The sequence below is a fragment of the Podarcis vaucheri genome (genome assembly GCF_965113315.1).
Source record: "Podarcis vaucheri genome assembly, chromosome: 14".
Lineage (NCBI taxonomy): Eukaryota > Metazoa > Chordata > Lepidosauria > Squamata > Lacertidae > Podarcis > Podarcis vaucheri.
The window spans coordinates 40,971,114-40,996,367 of NC_138752.1; the positions used below are offsets into that span (position 1 = coordinate 40,971,114).

At 44.1% G+C, this 25,254-nt stretch overlaps 1 protein-coding gene across 1 annotated transcript in view; it reads left to right on the plus strand.

Annotated features, from left to right (window-relative positions):
- The window catches only part of XYLT1 (xylosyltransferase 1), a 165,938-nt gene that overhangs the window by 128,913 nt on the left and 11,771 nt on the right, over nt 1–25,254 (plus strand). Inside the window, exons 6-10 of the mRNA XM_082200075.1 lie at nt 4,774–4,854; nt 11,656–11,872; nt 17,253–17,429; nt 19,485–19,747; nt 21,026–21,221. Coding sequence (XP_082056201.1) covers nt 4,774–4,854; nt 11,656–11,872; nt 17,253–17,429; nt 19,485–19,747; nt 21,026–21,221 — 934 coding nt within the window. The remainder of the gene's footprint in view (nt 1–4,773; nt 4,855–11,655; nt 11,873–17,252; nt 17,430–19,484; nt 19,748–21,025; nt 21,222–25,254) is intronic.

Genomic DNA, 25,254 nt, shown 5'->3' on the forward strand with positions numbered 1-25,254 from the left:
CAAGTTGCTCGTACAGGGAAACCACCACCTGCTGTTTATAGCATAATAATAAAATAATAATATTTTTTTATTTATACCCTGCCCTTCCCGGTTCAGAAAACTGGGCTCAGGGCGGCTAACAACAAATTTAAAACACTTAATTGATGCAACAAAAACCAGCATAAAATACAGTATGAAACGTGAATAACAATAAATTCAGAATTCAAAAATCAATTTGGGGGGAAATCCATCCAATAAACATTAGATGGTCACCAAGACTAGCTGGCTAAATTAGTCCTATTTGGGCAAGCTAGGAGACCAGGGGAGAATTAGCTGTGGGATCCCAAAGCGAGTAATCTTCATAAAAAGGGGAGGGGGAGGAAAGGAAAGGAAACAAAAGATCAGGCTAAGTTCAAATTGAAAGCGAGGCAGAATTGCTCTGTCTTACAGGCACTGCGGAAGGAAGTTAAATCCTACAGGGCCCTGGTCTCATGGGACAGAGCATTCCATCAGGTTGGAGCCATCACTGAGAAGGCCCTGGCCCTGGTGGAGGATAATCTGAGAACATAAAAAGAGCTCTGCTGTATTGGGCCAGAAGACTTCTCATAGCGAACAATTAGATTCCCCAGTGGGAAGTAGGCAAGCAGGACTGAGCACAACAGCACTTTACCTACATGCGATTCCCAGAAACTGGCATTAAGACCATGGAAGCAGACTCAGTGTTTTTCAGCCTAACCTACCTAATGGTTTGGGGCAGGGGACTTGGTAGTGTGCCTTAAGCTTCTTGGAGGAAAGTTAGGATGTACTAGGATTGCCATAGGACATCCTAAGGAAAAGTGGGATATTCCAGGATCAAATCAGAACTAGGATGGCGTCTGTAAATCTGGGATTGTCCCTGGAAAATAGGGACACTTGGAGGCTCTGAGAGTCAATTTCCCAAAGCCTGTTGGAACAAGAAGTCACCTGTCAGAAGAAGAAGAACAAAGAAGGGAGCCAGTCTAGCTTCTCTAGGGAGGGACTTTCAGATTCTGGGAGCAGCCAGCTTCTCCTGCTTTTTTCACTGGGGCTATTCTATAGATCGAAAGGTTGGCGGTTCGAATCCCCGCGGCGGGGTGCACTCCCGCTGCTCGGTCCCAGCGCCTGCCAACCTAGCAGTTCGAAAGCACCCCCGGGTGCAAGTAGATAAATAGGTACCGCTTACCAGCGGGAAGGTAAACGGCGTTCCGTGTGCTGCGCTGGCTCGCCAGATGCAGCTTTGTCACGCTGGCCACGTGACCCGGAAGTGTCTCCGGACAGCGCTGGCCCCCGGCCTATAGATGTGAGATGGGCGCACAAACCCCAGAGTCTGTCAAGACTGGCCCGTTCGGGCAGGGGTACCTTTACCTTTACCTTATTCTATAGATTTGGGATGTTTTTTGTTGTAAGTGCTCTTTTTATATTTTGGTATTATGCTTTATGGGTTGTATTCCACTCAGTCCTGCTCAGGTTAGACCTGTCGCAATTACTGGCCCAGAGGACCTTGTTCATTAATTTCAATGGCTCTGGACTGAGTAGGATTAGCACTGAGTTGTATTCAATGCTAGTCCAACTCAGGAATATACCCATTGAGATTAATGGACATAACAAACTTCAGTTGACATTAATGAGCCTGTTGGGTATATTCAGTGGATAGCTAGAAACTGGAAAGAAGCACATCTAAGCAGATGTCCGAGAATGGTATAACATAATTTGGGACATAGCATTTCATGAAAAACTGATGCAATAAATTTCTGTGGGTAGAGGGAGGGAAACTGAAGAGACTTTTATGGCAGACTGGTGGTCATTTGTCCACCCCATGAACAAAGGTTCTACAGAACAAACTGTACTTGCCGCATTCCATAATACATTAATATTCTCCTCCATATTGATGAAACTTTCAGTTTCTCTCCACTTCTGTTCCTGTATGAACCTTTAATATTATTGTTTACATCTGACTATGCCTTTGGGTTGTGGGAAAGGGTTTGTAAATTTATTTTAAAATATATATGGGGTGAAATGGGGGGAGAGAAATTAATGAGCCTGTCTACTTTGAGTAGAAGTTGGATACAGACTTTTAAAAGTCACAGTTAAAGACTCTTTTACATAGCAAGTGCCTAATACATTGAACGGATAACAATAATAAAGAAATATAATTAGCTCTTCATCAGGGGAACGCTGGCAGTAGAGGCAACGGCTGAGAATTTTGCATAGTTGCTGTGTTTTAGGATTGTGGTATTGAAACACAGTTCAATGAAAAGATCGCAAGAAACAAGAGAGCTCAGCATTTTCTTTTTAAAAAATGATTATTGCACTTGTTAACTTGTTAAATTCATTCTTGGAGTAAACTTAAAGTAGGAAAGTAAAGATAATCTCTGAAAAGATCATCCAAGCACGCCGGTGTTTGCCTAGAAACGAACCCTAAGATGTCAGCCATTGAGGCCTTTTCATGTGGAAAGATCGCTAAGTAAATTCCCTAAATGTCTATTCATCCCCCATAAGATGGCAAATCAGTGAAGCAGCAAATGTGAAAATCGGCAGGGCTTTACGATAGAGAGGGAGAGAGAATGTGTGTTTCTTCCCCTGCAAATGCTAAATTGAAATGCAGATTCTGACCCCGGGAGACTTTTAAAGCTCACTTGAGTGAGCATCAAAGGAAGGTCTCAGGCTTCTGCAATCTAGCCATTTAGGTTGATTGATAGACAGATACTCCAATTGGTCTGGACTTAGTCAATGGTTAACTTGTTCGTTATTCATCAGGGCAATAATGAACTGTTCCTTGAGATGGTTGGAGAGTTTGTAAATGCAGGCTACTTAGGGGGATCACTGTGTTGATAGAGTTCCCTGGCTGGGTTTGCTCCCTGTGCAACTTGGAGTACGAGTCATTTTGCTCCACAGGCAACGTATTCAAAAGGAATTGCTGCAGCATTTGAAAAAGAAGTTCCGTGTTCCCGACTACAGGCATAGAGTGACTCAAAGCACATTTTCGTGGATAAACCGCTGCAAATGTGCCTCTTTCCCTTTTTAATGTCCAGCTGGGTGTAAGTGGAACCTGCAAACCAAAATCCCACAAGTTCAGGGGTAATAATGCTTCTTGAATACTAGTTGCTGGAAATTCTGCTGCACTCAGGTCCTGCTTGTGGGTTTCCCAGAGGCATCTGGTTGGACCTCAAGAACAGGATGCTGAACTAAATGAGCCACTGGCCTGATATATCAGGCTCGTCTTATGCTCTTAATTGGTAGTGGAACCTTGTTTTCTGGAAGAGTTTCAAGCTAGCTAACCATTCCCTCCTTCCAGAATGCTGTAGTCTTGTTAGACTTCTCAACCTGTGGGTCCCCGGATGTTGTTGGACTACAACGCCCATCATCCCTGAGCTCTGGCCTTGCTAGCTAGGGGTGATGGGAGTTGTAGTTCAACACCATCTGGGGACCCACAGGTTGAGAAAGGCTGTAAGAAAAACATTCTGCTTCTTCCTTTGCAAGTTTTCCATTTTTATCTTTTCTAATTAACCATCAACATTCTGTGACTACTGAGCATGCTCAAACCTCAATGAGTTGTTGGGAGGTGAGTTGCCTCTTTAAGAGGGATAGGGTTTTTTGTATTTCTGCAAACTTCAGGGTTCTCAAGAGCATGTCGCTCTGTCTCTATCTTTTTAAATAAATGTTATTAAGATTTATAGGAAAAAATATAGAGTTTAATATCTTTCCCTTTAAAAAAAACCAAACCAAGACTTTTATCTAGATACTATAAAAACACAAAAAGGGGGGAGAAAGAAAGAGAGAGAACAATGAAAAAAGTAAATAAACAGAATAGAATAGAAGAGGTTAAAAGAGAAAGAGGAATAAGATTCAGAAAGTAAAGAACTTCCAGTTCTTCATCTGCCTGCTATATAAAAACAATATTCACTTTGTCCAATCCAACATAACACCCAACAAAGCTTCTTTCTATAAACAAACATTATATTCATTCCTCAGATCCAGATATCATTATTTCTTTTTCTTTTTCACACAAAAAGTTCCTTTCTCTCTTGTTTTTAAATTCCAGGTCGACAGTGCAAGCCTCCCCCAAAAAGTGTTTGGTGGCTCCTTAAAGACTAGCAAGTTTATTGGCATAAGCTTTTGTAGATACCATAATAAATCCTTCAGTCTTAATGCACCAAAACACTCTTCCCGAGTGACTGCTCATTTTAAAACCTTCTTAGAGCTGCTCCTTTCCCCAGGTGCTGCTTCCAAGCACTTTGAAAGGATGTGAATAATTTTACAGGTGTGCTTCCTTCACACTTGATGTCAGTTTTGTACTTGTGCTTTTCACAAGGCTGTAGTTTTGGAGTCAGGACCGTTCAGAGCTAGGTAAAGTGAGTGGGCAGGTGTAATTCAGTTTTTTAAAAAATACGTATGGTTAACTGAACTACATTTTAAATACGAAATAATAGATAATCTGAATGGAGAAGCATCTTCAATATGAAGTGAAAATCTGTTTGCATAAATTGCCATTGAATTTTCAAACTACAATTTAGTCAGTGATGTCTTTCAGTAATGTAACATTTTATCTTCTTTTACGAGGAGGGAACCCTCAGATTTGATACAGGAAATACACTGAATTTTTGTTTCAAGAAGAGAAAGAGGCAAAGAGGCTCTGCTGGAATATGCCTCACTTGATATCACTGACTAGGCAACATCTGCTTGCAAATCTGAACTTACATTTCAGTGGTAAAGTTCCTGGTGTGTATGACTAACTATTAGTCTCTGTTTTAATTCTTTGTCCCAATCATTTCACAGGACAAACGACCAGCTCGTTGCCTTCCTTTCCAGATACCGAGACATGAACTTCTTGAAGTCCCATGGAAGAGACAATGCAAGGTAATGTGGACTTTTCTGTGCCTCTCAGTATAATAATAAAAATTTGTGGTGATACTTCTCATTTCTTTTCTTTTCTTTTCTTTTCTTTTCGCAGTCCAGGTAAAAGTTGGATCACTTTGTGTGATCAATAAAACCTGCACTTTCAACTGCAGTTTTCCCATGAAAGATGTACAGATCTGTGTATTGGGTAGTGCAGAGCCAGGCATTCTCAAGACAGAACGCTTGGATCGGAGTTTGAGGGTGGCATTCAAATTATTTGTGTGCACACAGTGGAGGCTGGTTCATGAGAGTGAATGGGGCACTACCCCACCAACCTCAGTCTATCCCAGCCTTAATTCCTAAAAAGAGCAAAGTTAGATGTCAAGCCTGGGCCATGGGTAGAAGTTTGAGATGAGGCCTTAAACCAAGAGACCAACCCATTATTTAGGACCAAGGAGTAAGTCAGAAGCAAAGGACAAACAAAGATACAGGGACAGATCGGGGAGCCATTGTTTAAACAAGGCTCTGCTGCAACAGGAAGTCCTCTTATATTGTTTCCTGTCCTGGGGGAGCAGCCTGAGTTTCCGGTCCTAGGGGGCAGCCTGAGTCCATCCAGGGCCTGAAGGTCCTTCACTGAGAAGCTGGCATTTGCAATTCAGTGGCTGACCACGCAGGGCAGACAACCACAGATCCCAGTAGCTCCTGACAGTGGGAAGGTGATGTCATCTTCCCAAAACCCAAGTTATCTGCCCATTCCATGCAAGAACAGCCTGTGGTTGCTCAGAGATGACATTTAAAAATGCACTCTGACCCAGCTCAGGGGCACCATTCATTATCCACCTATTCTACAATTTTAGACAAGCCGTTGAAATAAGATTCCAGAGCTAAGCCAGGCACAAAATTAAGCCCATTTCGCACCTTCCAGTTAAACGGTGGCAGATTTGAGAAGGCTTACCACTTCATGCATATATATCAAGTGGGCTGGGGGAGAGAGAGAGATCTCTGTCTTTCTGTCACTAAAGTGACAGTGTTGTCATTTTATTTTCTTGTAGAGTATCAATCTGCTCGAAAATATGAAAAGCTTATTATATGTTTATCTACTCTGATCTGGTTTCTCTTTTTTTACAAAGAGTTTCCTGAAATCAGCTTACATATTTTATCTCTCTTGCTAATACAGTTTAACCATATCTTAGGACAGTACTGTGTCATATTTTTTAAAGGAGAGACTGATCATTCTCAATAGTGCTGAACTTGGATGGTCTCGTACCAATCCCTTTGCAAGTGACACTGGGCCACCAAAAATATTTTGTTGTCGTTTATTCCGTGTTTCAGGATACTGTACAAATCCTTCCAGGGTTTCCAGTAATATTAAGACTTATTAGTAGAATCACTATATTATCACTGTAACTATATGAAAACAAAACAATTCGCCAGAGGGTATATCCACACCATACATTGGAAGTACATTATTTCACCCAAATTATTCTGGGAACTGTAGTTTCCTATGGGTGTTGGGAACTGCAGCTCTGTAAGGGGTAAACTACACTTCCCGTGGTTCTTTGAGGGAAGCCATGTGCTTTAAGTTTATGGTGTGGGTGTGACCTAAACCCTTTCCACACTGAGCAGTTGGTAGGTAGATGCTGCTCTGCAGAGATTGGACAGAGGAAAGTCCAGCTGAGGGAAGATGTTCAGTGACTTTTGCACCCCTCTCTCTCTCCCATAACCCTTCCTACATGGCAGTCTGTGGTAGATATGTTTGGGCTGTGGGAAGCTGGAGCAGGCTTTGAAGTCTGCCCACACCGCTTGGTTTCCTGAGATTTTTCCCATAGTGCACCACATGGTCCCAGGTGTAATGTCTACGGCAGATCCATTCCTTGATCTGATGGTTGTGGAACTACCAAGAGGGACCCTCCCTGCCTATCTTAACACCCAGCAAAATTTGTAGGAGCGGAGGTGTTCATTTGGCTATCAACTCACTTAGGGCTGTGTGAGCACACCTTGAACTGGGTCCAGAAACAAGCCAGCAACCAGTCATAGACCGGGGCCTACAGTCTTGGCTTCCTGCAAAGAACCCTGGGAAGTGTAGAAAGTTCAGGGTGTTGTCGAGGGACCCCTATTCCTTTCACAGAGCTACGTACAGTTCCCCAGGAAAAAGGTTTTGTTTCTTAGACTACTCTAGGAATTGTAGTTATGCAAGGAGAATAGGAGTCTCCTAATAACTCTCAGCACTCTTAGCAAACTGCAGTTCCCAGGATGCTTTGGGGGAAGTTGTAACTGTGAAAAATGCTGCTTTAAATGTCTGGTGCAGATGTAGCCTAAGTTGTTTAGGGCTTTGAACACAAACGTGAAGGCAACTTGAATTGGGCCCAGAAATGAACTGGGAACGCATTGCTTCATTTTGACTGGCAGGTTTTGCATTAGCTGGCATTCCTGTCAAACGATGGAGTTAAATTAGAAAGGCAATAAGAAAGGGTTATGGAGATATGCCTCCCGTTCACTTCTGACTCTTGTGATCATTGCTCCTCAAACACTGTCAAAAGAAGAAATAAGAGCATGAATTATGACTGTTCCACACAAAGCCATAAGATGCTCACCTCGGCTGGGACAAGAGCAATTTGGATGAATTAAATCTGCTCATCTTCTCATTAATTTAATATTAAATTGTGCTAATGTGCCACTTGGCCTCTCTTCTGGGGAATAATAGGCTGGGTCTTTAATGGGGATTCTGCCTTTGGAATACATAAACAGTTAATTGCATCTTAGGATGTGCTGTGATATATAGGTAGGGCTGACATATCAGTTTATGTATTATTCAGAATCAATTATCTCTTTAAAAAAAATAACTGAAAGAGCTTCAAATTAATTACAAAGAAAGCAGTAACAAACTTGAGGGGTTGCGATGGAGAACAGTCAGATTTCAGGAACACATCAGTTCAGGTGAGCTGTTCTGGAACCATCTGTGGGCAGAAAGTGGTTGGGCGAAGGGAGAATGTTCCCACAAGTTGAAGCCCCCTCCCCCAAAGCTGCTGTTCCCTTGCAGAAGAGAATGGTGTGGCATGGTTTCAGGGGCACTGTTGTGGTGGAGTGGAGTGGCAGCCTCCATTGGATGGGGTAGGAGGAGTTATGGCAGACTTCCTCAAACTCAGCCCTCCAGATGTTTTGCGACTCCACTTCCCATCTTCCCTGACCATTGGCCCTGCTAGCTAGGGATCATGAGAGTTGTAGGCCAAAAACATCTGGAGGGAAGAGTTTGAGGAAGCCTGAGTTATGGCATAGAGAAGAGCATTGGTAGTTAAGAACCCAAGAAGAATTCTGTTCTGGTCCACCACCCTGTCCTCACAGGGACCAAAACAGATGTCTATGAGACCGTCACAAGCAGAATCTGAGTGTAACCTGCACCTTCCCAGCAGCAACTGGTTTTCAGAAGCGCACTGCCTCCAACAGCGCAGGTAGAGCACACCCATTGTGGGCAGTCATGGTGCTTTAGTAAGTTGAGTTAATAGCGCACTGTGTGAAATGCTGTATGGCACCAGCAGCAGGGCATTTCAATTCTGCTCCCAAGCAATTGCTGGAAAGCAGTTCCTCAGCAGGGAGGATGCACTCAGTGTTATCAGCAGAGTGTTTCTGAGCAATTAATCAGTATGCTGGTCTGAATGGCACATCCAGTAAACGCTTGTGTATTTCTGTAACAATGAATCACCCATTTAATACCCAGCACTACTAAGTACTGCACATAAAGCAGAATTTATTATCCCTGCGGCCCAAGTATTTTAACCTCTTTGCTCCTGGTAGCATTAATGGTCTCACTAGTTTTGGGTGCAGCTCTGTGGTGTTTTTTTTTTTGTTTGTTTTTTTGCCAGGGGTGGGGGAGGCAAGTTACATGTTTAAAATTTTAGCCAAAGGACTCATTGAAATATGTTGGCTACAAAATTCCTTCTTATTGTACCAGGGAAACAATAATTGCAGGAACTGTATACAAAATAAAATATTATTAGCGCACAGGATGTTGTTGTTTTTGTTTTAAAGTGCAAAGCAGGGGCATTTAGAAATGTGTATGTTTTACAGTGACTGCTCTGTTTCTCCACTTTATCACCTGGGTTGCCATAAAACAAAACAAAACAAAACTTTACTGCTTGTTTTTGGCAAAGCACCCTCACTTGGCTTTCTATCCTATGCTATTTAAGGAACAGATTTTTGTTTTATTTTTTTGAAATTGGTGCTAAAATAAATAGGTGTGCTGAAAAACTGGGGTAATATAACTCAGGCTGCAAGGTTAGGGGCAAATGCATGGGGGCAGTGTGAATTCCATTGCAGACGAGGGTGCAATTGCAGTAGTGGGACCAGGATGTGGCCCAGATCTGCAGGGGGACATTGAGGCATTTTGCATACCCCGGTAGCCCCATTCACATAATTGCTTGAGAATTATATGAAAACAGACCCCTCAGTGCAGTTGCAAAAGGTTCAGTCTATTGCCTTGATTCAAAATGGCTTCCAGTTGTATCTCAACATCGATGAAAACATTCTCATTGATTTCAGGAACCATCATGCAAAATCTGGTGCAATATCTTAAGGGATATTTAAATGCACAGCAAAGATGAAAATTACTTTCCAAAATATCTAGTAGATGTTTTTTGGAAGGCAGCGTATGATAAAAATCTTAATTTGCCCCTGTTGTTGGCTACTTTTAAAGAAACCCATTGATGTTCTTGTACTTCACCACAACAAACTTTTCCATTAAAGTATTGGAAACAAATACATTTTGTGGCATAGATACAGCCTCTCTGCTGGTTGAAATATGTGACTATTCGAACCATATGTTAAAAAGTAACAATGACAAATGGTTTGTTAGTAAATACTCCCAACAAATCTGTTGGTTGTTAATTGCTAGGAAGAAAAGCGGGGGGAGGGGGGACACCGAACCCTCTGCCAACCTTTTTAATTCAAGAAGTCATTTAGATTTTATTGCAGAGCATTAGAATGTTTAATGCTGGAAGAGGAATATTTAATCTCCAATGGACAGTGCTGATTTAGTTTTCTTTGTTCCTTACCTTTCACTGGAAGGGCTTATCAGAGGTGGGATTTCAGGTTTTCATTTCAGTTGTTGCCAAGTTGCAATCAGCAATTAATTAGCCTCGTGGGTGATATTACTCACTTTGAACTGGGAACCGGACAATCCCTGAAGAGTATCTTGGCTCTAAGCTTCTGCAGGGACACACACACATACACATACACACTTTTTTAAAAAATCAGGGGTGCAAAGCCTTTTCCAAGCCAAGGGCCACAATCCCTTCTGATTCACCTTCCAGGGGCCACATGCCAGTGGTGAGCAGGGCCAGAAGTAAAAGTAGGTGGAGCAATTAATGTAATTTCATAGGCTAGTTTTTACACATTCTCAGCCCCTTTGTGGTTAAGAGCGGTAGTCTCGTAATCTGGGGAACCGGGGAACCGGGTTCGCTTCCCCGCTCCTCCACATGCAGCTGCTGGGTGACCTTGGGCCAGTCACACTTCTCTGAAGTCTCTCAGCCCCACTCACCTCACAGAGTGGTTGTTGTGGGGGAGGAAGGGAAAGGAGAATGTTAGCCGCTTTGAGACTCCTTAAAGGGAGTGAAAGGCGGGATATCAAATCCAAACTCTTCTTCTCTTCTTCTTGTCTGCCAGCCAGGCAAGCAACCAACAGGCATTATTATCCAAATTCAAGGACACATTCCAGGCAGGCAAAATTTTCTAGAGTGTGACTTCATTATACAGCTTTAGATGCTAGGCAAAAACATCCCTCTTTAACCAGGCCTTTGGCTGACTGGCATCCAATGTCCTTTTAAAATGTGTTGGGGAGGGGGAAAATGTATTGTGTTGTCTTAGTTTTCATTATGTATTTTGTGTCTTTATATTGTGATTTTATGTTGAAACTGCCCTGAGACCTGCAGGTATAGGGCGGTATACCAATTTAATAAATAATAATAGTAATAATAGGTCCTGTAAGGAGTGTGGCTTGGGCTGAGGAGAGTTCTGAGGGCCTGAAAATAATTCATGTAAATTGCATATTCAAAGTAAACACAGTTTTTTTCAGAGGCGTCCCCACCACCATCACCAAATAATAGAAATAAATGACTGAACTTTCACATGCATGCATATTTAATTTCGCAGAGAATTGCATAAATATTGTATTTGGAGATTCTAGAACACCCCATTAAAATTGCAAGACATTTCCATTATCCCTTTTATAATAGAATGTGGAATTAGGAGCTCATCTATGGAAATAAAATGAAATAAAAAATTCTCAACTTCTTATCTTCCCTTTTGTCCTCTAAGCGCCGTAAACGCACAGAGAGGCTCGTATGTCTGGGCTTTGTTTTTCATTAATTAGATTTGGAAAACAGCCCATTTTCTTTCTCTGGGCTCTGTTGCTTTTTGAAATAAATTCTAATCAAGGATAAGAATGCTAACTGCTTAAGCACCAGGGTTTCGTGGGGACCAGGAAGGTACACAAAGGTGTTTAGTACAATGTTTAAGAGAGAGAGAGAGTCAGTGTACACACCATATACTTAAAACACATTTCCCACTCCAAAGAATGCTGGGAACTGTAGTTACACCTCACCGAGTTACAGCACCCAGCACCCTTAAGAAACTACAGTTCCCAAGATTTTTTGGGCAAAGCCACGTGCTTTAATTGTTCACAGTGGAGGGTATCCTACTGCTGCTTTAGTTGTTTTTCTCTTTCCCCCACTGCCTTTTATCTCCTGCTATAATCACATATGTTCCAAGAGTCTCTATCTTTCTTACTTGTTACGTGTATTTTTAACATTTCCTTTCCCTCCTCTCCAGGTTTATTAGAAAACAAGGGCTGGACAGGCTTTTCCTGGAATGTGATACCCACATGTGGCGCCTTGGTGACCGGAAGATTCCGGAAGGAATAACGGTGGATGGCGGGTCAGACTGGTTCCTCCTGAACAGGAAGTTTGTGGAATATATCACCTTTTCTAACGATGACCTGGTGACAAAGATGAAAAGGTTCTACTCCTACACGTTACTCCCAGCCGAGGTGAGCAAACTTGCGGAGAGCCCTGTCCCACCACAGAAAAATAAAAACAGCACAGGGGTAATTCCTGAATGCCTGAATTATAGCTGTTCAGTGTTATGAAAGGCTTTTTCCTTTGGTTATTGGTTGCTTGCTTGCTTGCTTTGAAGTTGCTCCACTTTAACATACATTACCTTTCAAAAAATCAAGGCCAGCCCTATCATTAGGCAGGGTGAGGAAGCTGCCTCAGGTGATGGAACCTGATTGGTATGTTGTGGAGGGAGCGGAATTCTTGCCGGCTGTTCCTCCTGAGTTCATGGAGGACAAGGCTATCAAAGTGGCTCCTCATCATGTCTACTGCCTTCCAAGGTCAGAGGTGGCATTCCCCTGAACGCAAGTCCCTGGTGAGAAATGATGGGGGAATGCTGTTGCCCTCTTGTCCTGCTTTGGACTTCTCACAGGCAGCTGGTTGGCCACCGTGGGGAGGGGGGAGGAAGGATGCTGGACTAGACAGGCCTTTGTTCTGATCAAGCAGAGCTCTCTTTTTGTTCCATGAGGAAGAAGTATGTTACAATCACCCTGCTTGATCAGACCCAATGTCCACCTAGCCCAGGGGTCAGCAAACTTTTTCAGCAGGGAGCCAGTCCACTGTCCCTCAGACCTTGTGGGGGGCTGGACTATATTTTGAAGGGAGGAAATGAATGAATTCCTGTGCCCCACAAATAACCCAGAGATGCATTTTAAATAAAAGGACACATTCTACTCATGTAAAAACATGCTGATTCCTGGACCATCCGTGGGCCGGATTTAGAAGGCAGTTGGGCCGGATCCGGCCCCTGGGACTTAGTTTGCCTACCCATGACCTAGTCCAGCCTTTAGCATTCCACCAGAAGCCCCCAGACGTAAGCCCAGGGCCTTTTTTTCAGCTGGAATTCGTTGGAACTGAGTACGGGAGGCCTTTTTGACACGGCTGCAGCCCCCCTATAAAAAGCTCAACAAGTTCCAGCACCTCTTTTTCTAGGAGAAAAGAAGCCCTGCATAAGTCTAAAGCCAATGTTTGACCCGCAGCAACTGGCATTCAGCAACTGAACAGGGAGACTCAGTTTAGCTATCATAATGAACAGCCTAAGTCAGCCAAACCTGTTGCCCTCCAGATATTTGCAGGCTACAGCTCCCACCATGATTGATCATTGGCTACACTGGCTGAGCCCAACAGCATCTAGAGGGCAACAAGATAGGGAATGGTAGCCTAAGCTCTGCGAGATTAAGAAAGCTTGTGGCATATGGGGTTTTCAGTTAAGAGGAAGGGTGAATAAGAAGCAACATGATACAGTTTACAGAATTATGCGTGGCATGAAGGAAATGGCTAGAAGAAAGTATTTCTCCCTCTTTCATAACACTAGAACTCGTGGACATCCACTGAAGCTGAATTTTGGGAGAGTCCAAAAAAAGAAAGTACTTCTCCATGCAGCACTTTGTTGAACTATGGAACTCCCTCCTACAGGACGGCTGCCAATTTGGATGGCTTTAAAAGAGGTTTAGGGATGCGGGTGGCGCTGTGGGTTAAACCACAGAGCCTAGGACTTGCCGATCAAAAGGTTGGCGGTTCGAACCCCCACGACAGGGTGAGCTCCCGTTGCTCGGTCCCTGCTCCTGCCAACCTAGCAGTTTGAAAGCACGTCAAAGTGCAAGTAGATAGATAGGTACTGCTTCGGCGGGAAGGTAAATGGTCAGGCGTCCCTTTACCTTTACCTTTAAAAGAAGTTTAGATGAATTTGTGGAGGAGAAGGCTATCCACAGCTATTGGGCATGATGACTGTGCTCTGCTTTCATTGAAATTATTCTGAATGCCAGTCATTGGAAGCCACAGGAGGGGAGAGTGCCTTTGTTCTCCGGTCTTGCCTGCAGGTTTCCCACAGGCATCTGGGTGGCTACCATGAGAACAGAATGCTGGACTAGACGGACAAAATTGTCACAAAGCCCATGTCCAATGCTACCATCTTGTGGCGGCGGATTCCATAAATTATGTGTTGCATTAACTGGATTTTTTTCTTCCCCTGTCATTCGCATTAGTAATGGTGACCAAAAGTTATATTAAGCGTGTAGGTGACATCCATCTTTCTTCTATCCACTAGACCTTAATGCAGTCAGAAGACGACTGATCCCCTTTCTCCTTTTCGCTTACACATATATTAAATGTTCTCCTTTTAATCCTGCTTCTCCTAAAGGGAAACGAAAGGTATCGTCTTCCCTTTCAACTCTGTTAACCTTTTATTCTGCTTATCTTTGCAACAGCCTTCTCTGCTAGTATAAAAGGACAGGGCAGTGGGTAATTGGGTAGGTTTCTCTTCCCCTCCCCTCCTCAGTCCCGGCTTTTTGCCTGAATGACAATGTATGCCTTAATGGGTTTAACTAGACAATTCAAGCGTAAAATCCATATTCACTGGCCTGTCATTTAACATTTTTTTAAAAGGGGGCAAGGGGCTTGTCCAGGGGGATAGGCGGTCAACCATACTAATGCCATTCCGTGTGTCTGTAGATCACCCTATAGTTGATATTTTACAAAAGAACTCGCTGTTCTGTAAAGGCCTTTTGCTTTTTCACCGCCCAATGTTTATCCTGTTTCAGTTTTTCTACCCACTAGATTTCCTCGGCTAGGTTTTGTGTCCAACTCCTTCAAAATAATAATAAAGATAAATAACTAGGGAGCCCACTCTTATGTTAACCTAGCCCAGCCTTGTCCAACCTGATGTGAAGATGTGTTGGACTATAACTCCCATCAGCCCCAGCCACACAGTCTGTCAAGGAAATTGGGAGTTATAGCTCATAACATGGGGGGGGCATAAGGTCCGGGAGAAGAAAAATCCTCTCCACTGTCCCAAAAAACAAAGCCTCCCTGGACATGGGAAGATAGGAAGCTGCCCTTAAATTGAGGCCACATTCACTCCATACATTTAAACCACAAGGATACTGCTTTAAACACTTGTGGCTTGTACCAAAGAATTGTGGGAGCTGTAGTTTGCTAAAGATGCTGAGAGGTTTAAGGAGACCCCTTCCCCCTCCCCTGCAGAGCTACAATTCCCAGAGTATGATAACAATAAGTCTTTTCTAACAGGGAACTCTGTGAGTGATCCTAACAACTCTCAGCACCCTTGACAAAACTAACCAGCTCCCAGAATTCCTTGGGTGAAGCCATAACCATTAAAGTGGTGCCATAGTGCTTTAAATGTATAACGTGAATGTGGCTCTCCAAGGCTTCAGTCAGGGATTTTTCTCAACCCTAACTGTAGACGCCAGAGATTGAATCTGGGGTCTCCGGGATACCAAACAGATCCTCTGCCCCCCACCCCAGTTATGAATGTCGGCAAAACTCCGACAGAGATGCTGGGGCCCCAGTAACTGCCTGAAGGCGCCTTGTGGTGGTGCTGGGCCTGTCAGTCTCCATTACTATGGGATTTAAGTAAACCCTGAAATTGCAGTGGTATAATTAGCAGAAGAAGAAACCCATTGGAATTTCTCACTGCCTTGAATTGGCAAATAGACTTAGCAGCTTCAGAAATAATTGCAAGAGACAGAGCGTCCCTTCTGTTGCCTTAGGGGCAAACTGGGTCTTTCACTGCGAGGTCATTTTCACCTATGGGCACATTGCAACTTCCAAATAAATCAGCGGTAGTAGACAGAGAGGAATTGGCTTGGTTTGGGGTGGTTGTCTTTTCTTTTATTACTTTTACTATTTCCTCACGTTAATTGGTGGGAGATTTTGACCGTGAAATCACCACCACCACATTGGGAAATTTATCTGAGGGGAAAAGGTCCCTGGCCCTACCTGACTGGAGATGCAACTTTAAATGCAAAACAACGGAATTAAATATGATCTCCTCCTCCTTCAGGTGCTCCTTTCTGTGGCGCTTTTCAGTGTTGGTATTATAAAACCACTTTCCTGTTCCAGAAATCTAAAATGCAATGACTCTCCCGGGCTATCTTCTAGAATTGTCATTTTTAAATAATTAATAGGGAAATTTTCCTCAAGGTTAATCCCCTCCCCACTACAGCAAAACACACACACACCAAAAAAAACCCACAATGAGAGATCTTGTAATAATCAAAAATACCGAACACGTCAATTAAATTATTAAAACAGCAGCCAGAGAGAGACAGAAAACAATGTGTTCGATTTTAAAATGCATTACACAGCAGCTTAATAAAATCTCCTCTGTCTTCCTAAAATTCAAGAGAAAAGGGGTCGGCATAACTTATTTTGGGGAGGGAGCTTCATAATCTTGGTACCAGGGCTGGATTTAGGTTTGATGAGGCCCTAAGCTGCTGAAGGTAATGGGGCCCTTTATATGCCCAGCTGTCCTTTGTCAACAACAAATTGTCGCTGTTTTTGTTTGTGTTGAATATATGTCATATGGTAATTTATGGACCTAATAGGTATCTAAAGCCCTTTGCACATAGCAAAATATGTATTTTATCAAAGTAATTGTTGAACTTATCTTATATTTTGGAAATGTACATCCAGTGGGGTTTTTTCCCTTTATTTTTTTGGGGGGCCCCAAGAGAGTGGGGCCCTAAACTATAGCTTGTTTAGCTTATACGTAAATTCGGCACTGCTTGATACCCTTTTCGTATACCACTTGAGAGTATTTTTGGCAAAAGGGCGAGGTATAAATGCTGCAAATAAATAAAATAGTAATAACACACACACACACCAGCGGTCCACAGAAAAAAATGGTTTGAGAACAAGTGCAGCGCACTACGTGATCTCTTCAGCCCATATGCTTGTAACCATCTCTTAATGTGCTTGACTGCATACATTTAAGCATTCCTACCCTCACGGGTAGGACGCTGGTGGCGCTGTGGGTAAAACCTCAGTGCCTAGGACTTGCTGATCATAAGGTCGGCGGTTTGAATCCCCGCGGTGGGGTGAGCTCCCGTCTTTCGGTCCCAGCTCCTGCCCACCTAGCAGTTCGAAAACACCCCTAAGTGCAAGTAGATAAATAGCTACCGCTTTATAGTGGGAAGGTAAACGCGTTTCCGTGTATGGCACTGGTGCTGGCTCGCCAGTTGCAGCTTCATCACACTGGCCACGTGACCCAGAAGTGTCTTTGGTTGGCGCTGGCTCCCGGCCTCTTGAGCGAGATGAGCGCGCAACCCTAGAGTCGGGCACGACTGACCCGTACGGGCAGGGGTACCTTTACCTTTACCCCCACTTTAACTATAATTTGTTATGGGTGTTGGGAATGGTAGCTCTGTGAGGACGACACCCTTAACAAACTATGGCTCCCAGGATTCTTTGGTGGAAACCGTATCGTGAAAGCACGGGATGGATGTGACCGTAGTGTCCTCTCACTCTAATATACCGGCACCACTGAGTTTTGTGTTTCCCCCCATCTCCCAACAGTCTTTCTTCCACACCGTCCTGGAAAACAGCCCTCATTGCAACACAATGGTGGACAACAACCTGCACATCACAAACTGGAACCGCAAGCTGGGTTGCAAATGCCAGTACAAGAATATTGTGGACTGGTGCGGCTGCTCCCCTAATGATTTCAAGCCGGCCGATTTCCACCGATTTCAGGTAAGTTGGTATTTTATCAGGTTTGTTAGTCACACCGTCGTAAGGCTGGATCCAGCAGGTCTTTTCTTACGTCCTCATGTGTGAGAGTTGGAGTCCATCATTAACTGGAGGACAGCAGGCTGACAGCTTCTGCTCTATCCCATACTGTCTGCTCTACCTGACAGCAGCTCTCCATGAGTTCTGGTCACTGTCGCCTGGTCCTATTACATTTCTTTTTTAAAAGATGATGCCAAGGGTTGAATCTAGAACCAGTTGTCCTTCCCTCCCACAGAAGCTCCATCTGGTGTTTCAGTCCATGGTGTATCTAGAGATTTGAACGTTAGTTTTTTTAAAGAATCTAGTTCAAGCTCAACATGTCCAGAAAGGAACCAGTGCAAGTTCGCCTTCATCCCTTTACATAGCAAGCTAGTTCAGTTCACAAGTTCAATTCAAATTCAACCAAATGACCCTCCCCCCCCAAAAAAAAACAACCCCAACATGCAGAATGTTACTGGCTGCTGTGCTGAAGTATAAAATATAATTAAAGAAGGCTAAGAAGATATCCAAAAACTCATGCACACAGTGGAATGTGAATTGTTTACTTATAGCTCGGTCAGCAGAGCATGAGTCATGGGTTGGGCAAAAGATTCCTGTATTTCAGTGGGTTGGACTAAATCTGACCCTCGTGGTCCCTTCCAACTCTACAATTCTATTATTTTTTTGGCTCATCTTTTCATTCTATGATTCTATTTTTCCTCAGAAATTATGATCTTGAAGCTTAAAGGCCCAAAGTGTCTGAAGCATAAAAAAACCCCCACACATGTAAGAGAATGAACTGGAAATTGGTCAAAGTCCTGCCCCAAAATGAATTTAGTTCACATTCTGTTCTCAGCAATTATGGGAGCTATATGTTCAGGCATAGTCCAGATATTTTTGAACTCATTCAGTAAACTTCATTAAACCAAACTAGTTCATTCCAAACACTGGTTGGAGGGCTCCCACTTGCACAAAGGAGGTCCCAGGTTCAGTCACTGGCATTTTCAGTTTTAAGCATCTCAGGTAGCTGGGTTGCCCAACAAGCTCTGGAGGGTCACTGATTTCCCACCCCCTGCCCAAAAGTAAACCTGTGTTCCTGGTGAGAATGCTTCATGCATTCCAGGCATTTTGGCTGCAAATGGAGAGAATAAACATAATTGGAGCCACTTCGAAAGCAAATTTGACGGGTGGTGTTGACTTTTCAGAAGGCATGTTGCACCTTCTGATCTCGGTGCTTTCAAGCTTGACACTTTCTATCCCTCTTTATTAAAAAAAATGTGCAGAAAACAAAGAAGGCTTTTACAGTCTAACAGAGCGGTGTTAGAGAAACACATAAATCGTGAGCAGCATCCCAGTTCAGCCTGTTATAGAAAAATGTAAGAGCCCCCTATCACCAGCATCCACTTTCCCAAACACTTGTTAACATATCATGGCTTCCACAGACACCAGTGTACCCACCAGTGCGTCCTGTGGTGTTCACAAAAGGTATGAGTAAATATCCCCTCAAAAATACACAAGAGACAATTTGCTTTCCCTGCTCATTTCCTGTTTGCACTGACTCAGCCTCTCTTACACTGAAGCTTTATGTCATGCCCTCATGGCAGCCATTTTAAGTTATGGCACCCACCCACCCATGGCAGCCATTTGTGTTATGCCAGGCTCAAGGCAGCCATTTTGTGAATGATGCCAGCAGCACTTTCTCAAAATTCTAAATGTGCTCATTGGCCCAGAAAGGTTGGCAACCCCTGTATTCAAACAGCAAATCACCCATACACAGAAGTTCACAATTAAGTTACTGGGTCTCATCTTTTTGATACTCATTCTTCCAACCTGCCAGGACTGTGTTGACACTTTGCCAGTGGCTTTTTCTCCCGACCCCCACCCCCCGTTTCTCTGCATCTGAACTTTTTATGTCCCTTTTTGCTGGAATTTTCTGACATCCGTTCTTGCATCAGCATGACGTGTAAGGTGGGAACCTTGTGTTCTTCAAAAAAAATCCACAGAAACCACGTTGTAAAAAAATTGTTCTTATTGACACAGCAAACCACAAGACCCACCTTCTTTGCGCGCAAATTTGAAGCGGTGGTGAATCAAGAAATAATTGGCCAGCTGGATTACTACTTGTATGGCAACTACCCATCGGGCACTCCAGGCCTGAGATCGTACTGGGAGAATGTCTATGACGAACCAGACGGGATCCATAGCATCAGTGACGTCATGCTGACCATGTACCACTCATTTGCTCGCTTGGGCCTGAGGAGAGCAGAAACCTCCTTCCACACTGATGGTGAAAACAGCTGCCGGTAAGTTCAGAGTTCCTTCAGTCTACAGCAGGTGGCAAGTACCTCTTCTCCTCCATGCAGCTGAGGTCTACATTCCCTCTGGGCTAATCTGTCAGCAGCTGCAAACCAATGGGAATCAAGAAGCTAAGCTGGTGGGCTCAGGACAGAGTCAAAAATGAGCAGGGAGTCGGCTTCTCCCTGTTTCTCTCTCGCCAATCTCCAGTCTCCATTTCTCTTTCTCTCCAATAATACCTTTTCACTCTCTTTCACTCACGGATTGCGACTGCACGTTTTAGCTTTATTTATTTATGTAGACAACAAGGCTAAGGTAAAGGTAAAAGGACTCCTGATCATTAGGTCCAGTCGTGACCGACTCTGGGGTTGCGGCACTCATCTCGCTTTACTGGCTGAGGGAGCCAGCAAAGAGCTTCCGGGTCATGTGGCCAGCATGACTGAGCCGCTTCTGGAGAACCAGAGCAGCGCACGGAAACGCCGGTTACCTTCCCGCCAGAGCGGTACCTATTTATCTACTTGCACTTTCGAACTGTGCTTTTGAACTGCTAGGTTGGCAGGAGCAGGGACTGAGCAATGGGAGCTCACCCCGTCGCAGGGATTCGAACTGCCGACCTTCTGATCGGCAAGTCCTAGGCTCTGTGGTTTAACACACAGCACCACCCGCGTCCAGACAACAAGGGTATCACTTGTCTAATATTTAATGGGATGGAATTCCAGAAGGGGGGTGCCATAGCATTAAAAGCCAGATTTGTATATCATGAGGCGTGGACTCTGCAAGAGGCCCTGTCCTGCAGAGCACAGTGATTGATTAAGTATATAAGGGGCAAGATGGATATTTTAGGTATCCTGGTCCCAAGCTGTACAGTAGAGGAGTTTATACACCACAACCCACACCTTAAACTTAGCCCAGTAGCCAGCTGGCAGCCAGTGCAATTTTTAAAAGTTTGTGAGTCTGGGAGCTGCCATTTAAATTTCCCACAGGACCCGCAAATGCCAAATCGCCCCAAGGGGTTGTGGTGAAAGTAAATGGCAGCTCTCAATAGCTCTCAATTAACTGCTGCGGATTGAGAGTCCTTGCTCTCTGGGGTCCCATCTTGGTGCCCTTTGCCAAGCCCCCACCCCACCCAGGCTTAAAAACAGAGGTTTAAGAAGTAGTGCAGCACATCTTCATTCCAATGAACTCAACATCACTGTAGCTGTAAGAACCTCACCCACTGCCAAACCACTAACTCTGTTGTTCCGCAGCTAATCAGAGTCTTCTCCATTGGCATTTATGTTTTCCAGGTATTACCCAATGGGCCACCCATTCTCCGTCCAACTCTACTTCCTTGCTGATCATTTTCAGGGTTTCCTTGTCAAGCACCATGCTACCAATCTGGCTGCCAGTAAGCTGGAGACCTTAGAGACATGGGTGATGCCCAAAAAGGTGTTCAAAATTGCAAGTCCACCAAGTGATTTTGGAAGGCTGCAGTTCTCTGAGGTAAGCATTGCTGTTATCTTTTGTTTCTCCCTTCGTCTTTTAAACTGAACACGGTTTCCTTTTCTTTGTTCTGAAACTACCATGGCTCCTACTTCCTAACTGAGGCCAGATCTGCCAGATATGGACTTCTCCACACTTTCATTTGACCCCTATTTTGACTGCACTGAGTTGTGTACCAATTCATTCCCCTGGGTCCCAGAGCTTTTCTTGCTGTTCTGAGGCTGTACCTTGAGAAAATCCAATCTTGCTTGGAAAATTCTTATCAGGTGTGCAAAAAATTCAAAGAGAGATGTAAAGCCCACATTGGGCAAAAACAAAACCTGGACTGCAGGGGGTTAGACTTGATGACCCTTAGGATCTCTTGCAACTCAATAATTCAGTGACTGTAAGCTTTAGTTCAGCAGGTAAGATCAGATTTTCTTAGCCTGCCAAGGAATTTCAAGAGGATGTTTCCTTGTAATAATTGCTTTAAATTGTTTTTTATTGATTCCATTTAATCCCCACCCTTCCTTCAAGTTGTTCAGGATTGTGTACATAGTTCTCTCCCACCCCCAACATTTTATCCTTCCAACAACCCTGCGAGGTAGTCAGGGAGAGTGACTGGCCCAAGGGCATCCAATGACTTCGATGGCTGAGTTGGATTTTAGTCTCCCTGATTTCAGTCCGACTCTGTCAAGTGCTAAACTGCTCTCATCCTGAGCCACAAATTCTTTGCAAATGGCACAGCTGCCTAAAGCTATTTATTTCATCATTTTTTCTTGCTAAATCACAAATTTTAATTAAAGCCCACACAGCTAATTGAACAAATTTTTGTTCGTAGTCATTATGTCCTGGCCTATAAATTCTGCATTTTCTTTGGCAATTGAGAGAGGCTTAGGTAGGCTTCAGTGTTTTTAATGGCATGTGTGGCAAATCGGCAACATTAATGTCCTATTAAGGAGATGGATGCTGGTCTTGTTCTGTTTATTGAGATATCGGTGGATTGAATTGCCGTTTTCATGTCCTGACAAATGATCGCACCAACTGTATTTCTTGGGATTGGCAATTCTTCTGTTGTTTTGCTGGTGTGAGGGCATCTCGCAAGTTAATGAGTAACGCACATGCAAGATAACAGCTGAACCAGTATGTCTAGGTTTTACTTGCAGTATAGTCACAAGCGTCAACCTAACCTATTAAAAATCCTATTGGTTGAACTCAAATTGGGGGCTGGCACCAGTGGTCAACATTGTTCAGCAACCACCAATACCTACAGCTTTCTCAGGGGCCCCCATTTGGCCCTGCTGCTGCTGCACCTCCTGCTTACAATTGCTGCCTGCTCACCTGCCTTCTCCAAAGATCAGTAGCCTCAGGACTCATTTTTCAGGGGTCAGAATTGATACTCCTCCATTAGCACCAGAGCCTTAAAAATTGGACCAGGCCAATACATGTCCTTGGCAACAGTCAATCATATGATCGATTCCTGCAGAAAGCAGGGTTGAAGTCACTGCCTTGCAGCTGATGGGAACTTGATCACCCTACAGAAATCAGCTTTGCAAGCCCTATACTCAGTACTCAGCAAGCAGCTCCCAGGTGCTTGACAACTAGCTGGCTGTTGGAAAGCACCCAGCCACTTCAACTAGTGGTTGGGGCAACACATCTGTCAATCATCAGATGCCATCATGATGTCAGGTGATTGGCCAACCAGGTGATTGTCCCACCCACCAGTCAAAGTTGGTCTGCAGGGGTGAGGATCAAGAAGGTTCCAGCCTACCAAGCCCAAAAGCGTTCCCATCCCTGGTAGTGACAGTACAGAGCCAGATAAACCCTATTTTGTTCACTGGGGCACAGAGATCGGGAGCCTATGGTCTTCCAGATGTTGCTGGACTACAGCTCCCATGACCCTTCATTCTCAACCATGTTGGCATTGACTGTGGCTGTTGGGAGTTGTAGTCCAACAACTTCCACAGAGTGGCAGTTTCCCAGTAGGAGGTTAATTCCATATGACGTAGGTATCACCTCTTCATTTGTGTTTGTGTTTTTTGTTTTTTGAGAAAGATGACGTCCGTCCAAAGGGAAGGAGAAAGATGGACTTGGGTTTCATTTAGGCATTCAGGGACTTCTGCACTAAGCCTTATCGGCGGAACTTGAAAAAAGTTTGTTTCTAGCCTCGTTAGCAGTTGCAATTCATCACAGAGAACAAAGTGAACTGGGCGGCAGGCAATTAGTGTCTTCTGTGTGGACCTAATGGTCCCCGTTTGTGGTGAGCAATGAGACACAAGCTAGTAATCAAGGCATAATTTATCTTGGGCAAATTTTAAGTGCAAACCCAAGCAGGGACCGGAATAAGTGATGCAAAAGCTGAGTAGGGAGTTAAGGAGCACCCCTCCCCCCCCAGCTCTTCAAAGGAAAACTGCAACTGAGTGGATTCTCTGATGGCACAGAAGTACAAGGGGATGAATGAGACACAGTGGTGATCAGCCTGTCTGCAAGTACAGAAAGTGGTGAATTTGGGAGTTTAAACGCTCAGCAGAAGTGAACTTGATGCAGAATCCCTGTTGCAATCACACTGAGACTGAGTTTAGAAAAATATGAAAGCTACCTTTATTGCAGGAAATGCATGTTTGATAGGACAGGTCCTAGTCCTGACCAGCTGGGGTGGAGAATGCAACTCTTGCATCTCAGCAGGAGAGAGACCAAGTTGGAGGCAGTAATGCTTCTGAATGCCACTTGCTGGAAGCTGCAGGAGGACAGAGTCCTGTTGCGCTCAAGTCTTGCTTGTAGACTTCCCATAGGTATCTTGTGGACAAGATGCTGGACTAGGTAGACCACTGGCCTGATCCAGCAGAGCCGCACTTACGTGAACTGCATGGGGGAAGTCAAAAGCTAGTGAGTAACTGGGTCCCAATCTGCACATTCCTCCAGGAGGTGCCAATCAGGTCAGTTCATACAGGAATTATCGAAGATCAGATTCCTTAAGCATGATCATCCTGAGCCCCTGGATTTTCCCGAAGTTAAATTTAGCATTCTGAGAATCTGTTCCTTTTATTCTTTCTGGCTGGGACAGGGGAGGAAATTCTTCCAGGTCTTGGAGATACTCAGATAAAATAAACACAATAGGGTTGTCACCTCCAACTTTGCTTTCTGTTTCTATGCTGTATACCAGCAGGCCAGATCCTTATCTTTCCCACCCCCTGAGGGCCACATTAAATGGGTGGGTAAGGCTGCCAACCTGCCAATCATCCACCATCACAATGACAACCGGTGACCCATTTTTGCCCCAGCACTTTGAAGCCCCAACAATCAGCTGATAGTCGGGGCTTCAAATCTCCACACGCTGCTCTCTGCAAGGATCACCAACCAGTGGCTCAGTGGTGCTTGCAGAGAGACCTGAGTGATGATCTGAAGGCCCAAGAATCTGCTTTTGTCACCAGTGGAGGCACCGTCTCTTTGGTTTTGTGACTTCTGTACCTTCTTCCACCTTCTTCCTCCTTGTGTGTGTGACCTGGGGGGTTCATAGTTTGCTGATTACAAATACTTTCAGCAACTGGTGCGTGCCACATTTAATTGCAGTTACTTGTGTCCCTGTTGCCCCTTGGATAGTAGCAAACGATTACAGCTATCTCAGTCATAGCTGAAACATTGGGGTGATGGGGAGAGAACAGCTAAGAAAACGTAGTCTGTTAAATGTTTGTGGTAAATCAGTGTAGTTCTATATAGAAACTTGTTGTTCTGTGATTCTTCCCTTCATTCCTGCCACCACCTACTGGGCGTTTAAAAAAAATCAGTTGAAGCTGTTCCAGGTGGTGTCAGGCTGAGCAGGCAACCTGCAGGTAACATATTACAAGCATCGGTGCTTTAGTTCCAACAAGAATTATGAAGGGTCCTCAGAAGTAATGCCGTGGCAAATGTAGAAGTGCAGGTCCCCTTCATGATATGTCACAGCTGTGACCCCCTCATAGCCACACCCCTTTCTGAGACCATACAGCTTTCTATATTTATATAATGATCCTATGATTTTGCATTAATAATAATTAGGGATGCATTGCAATAATGC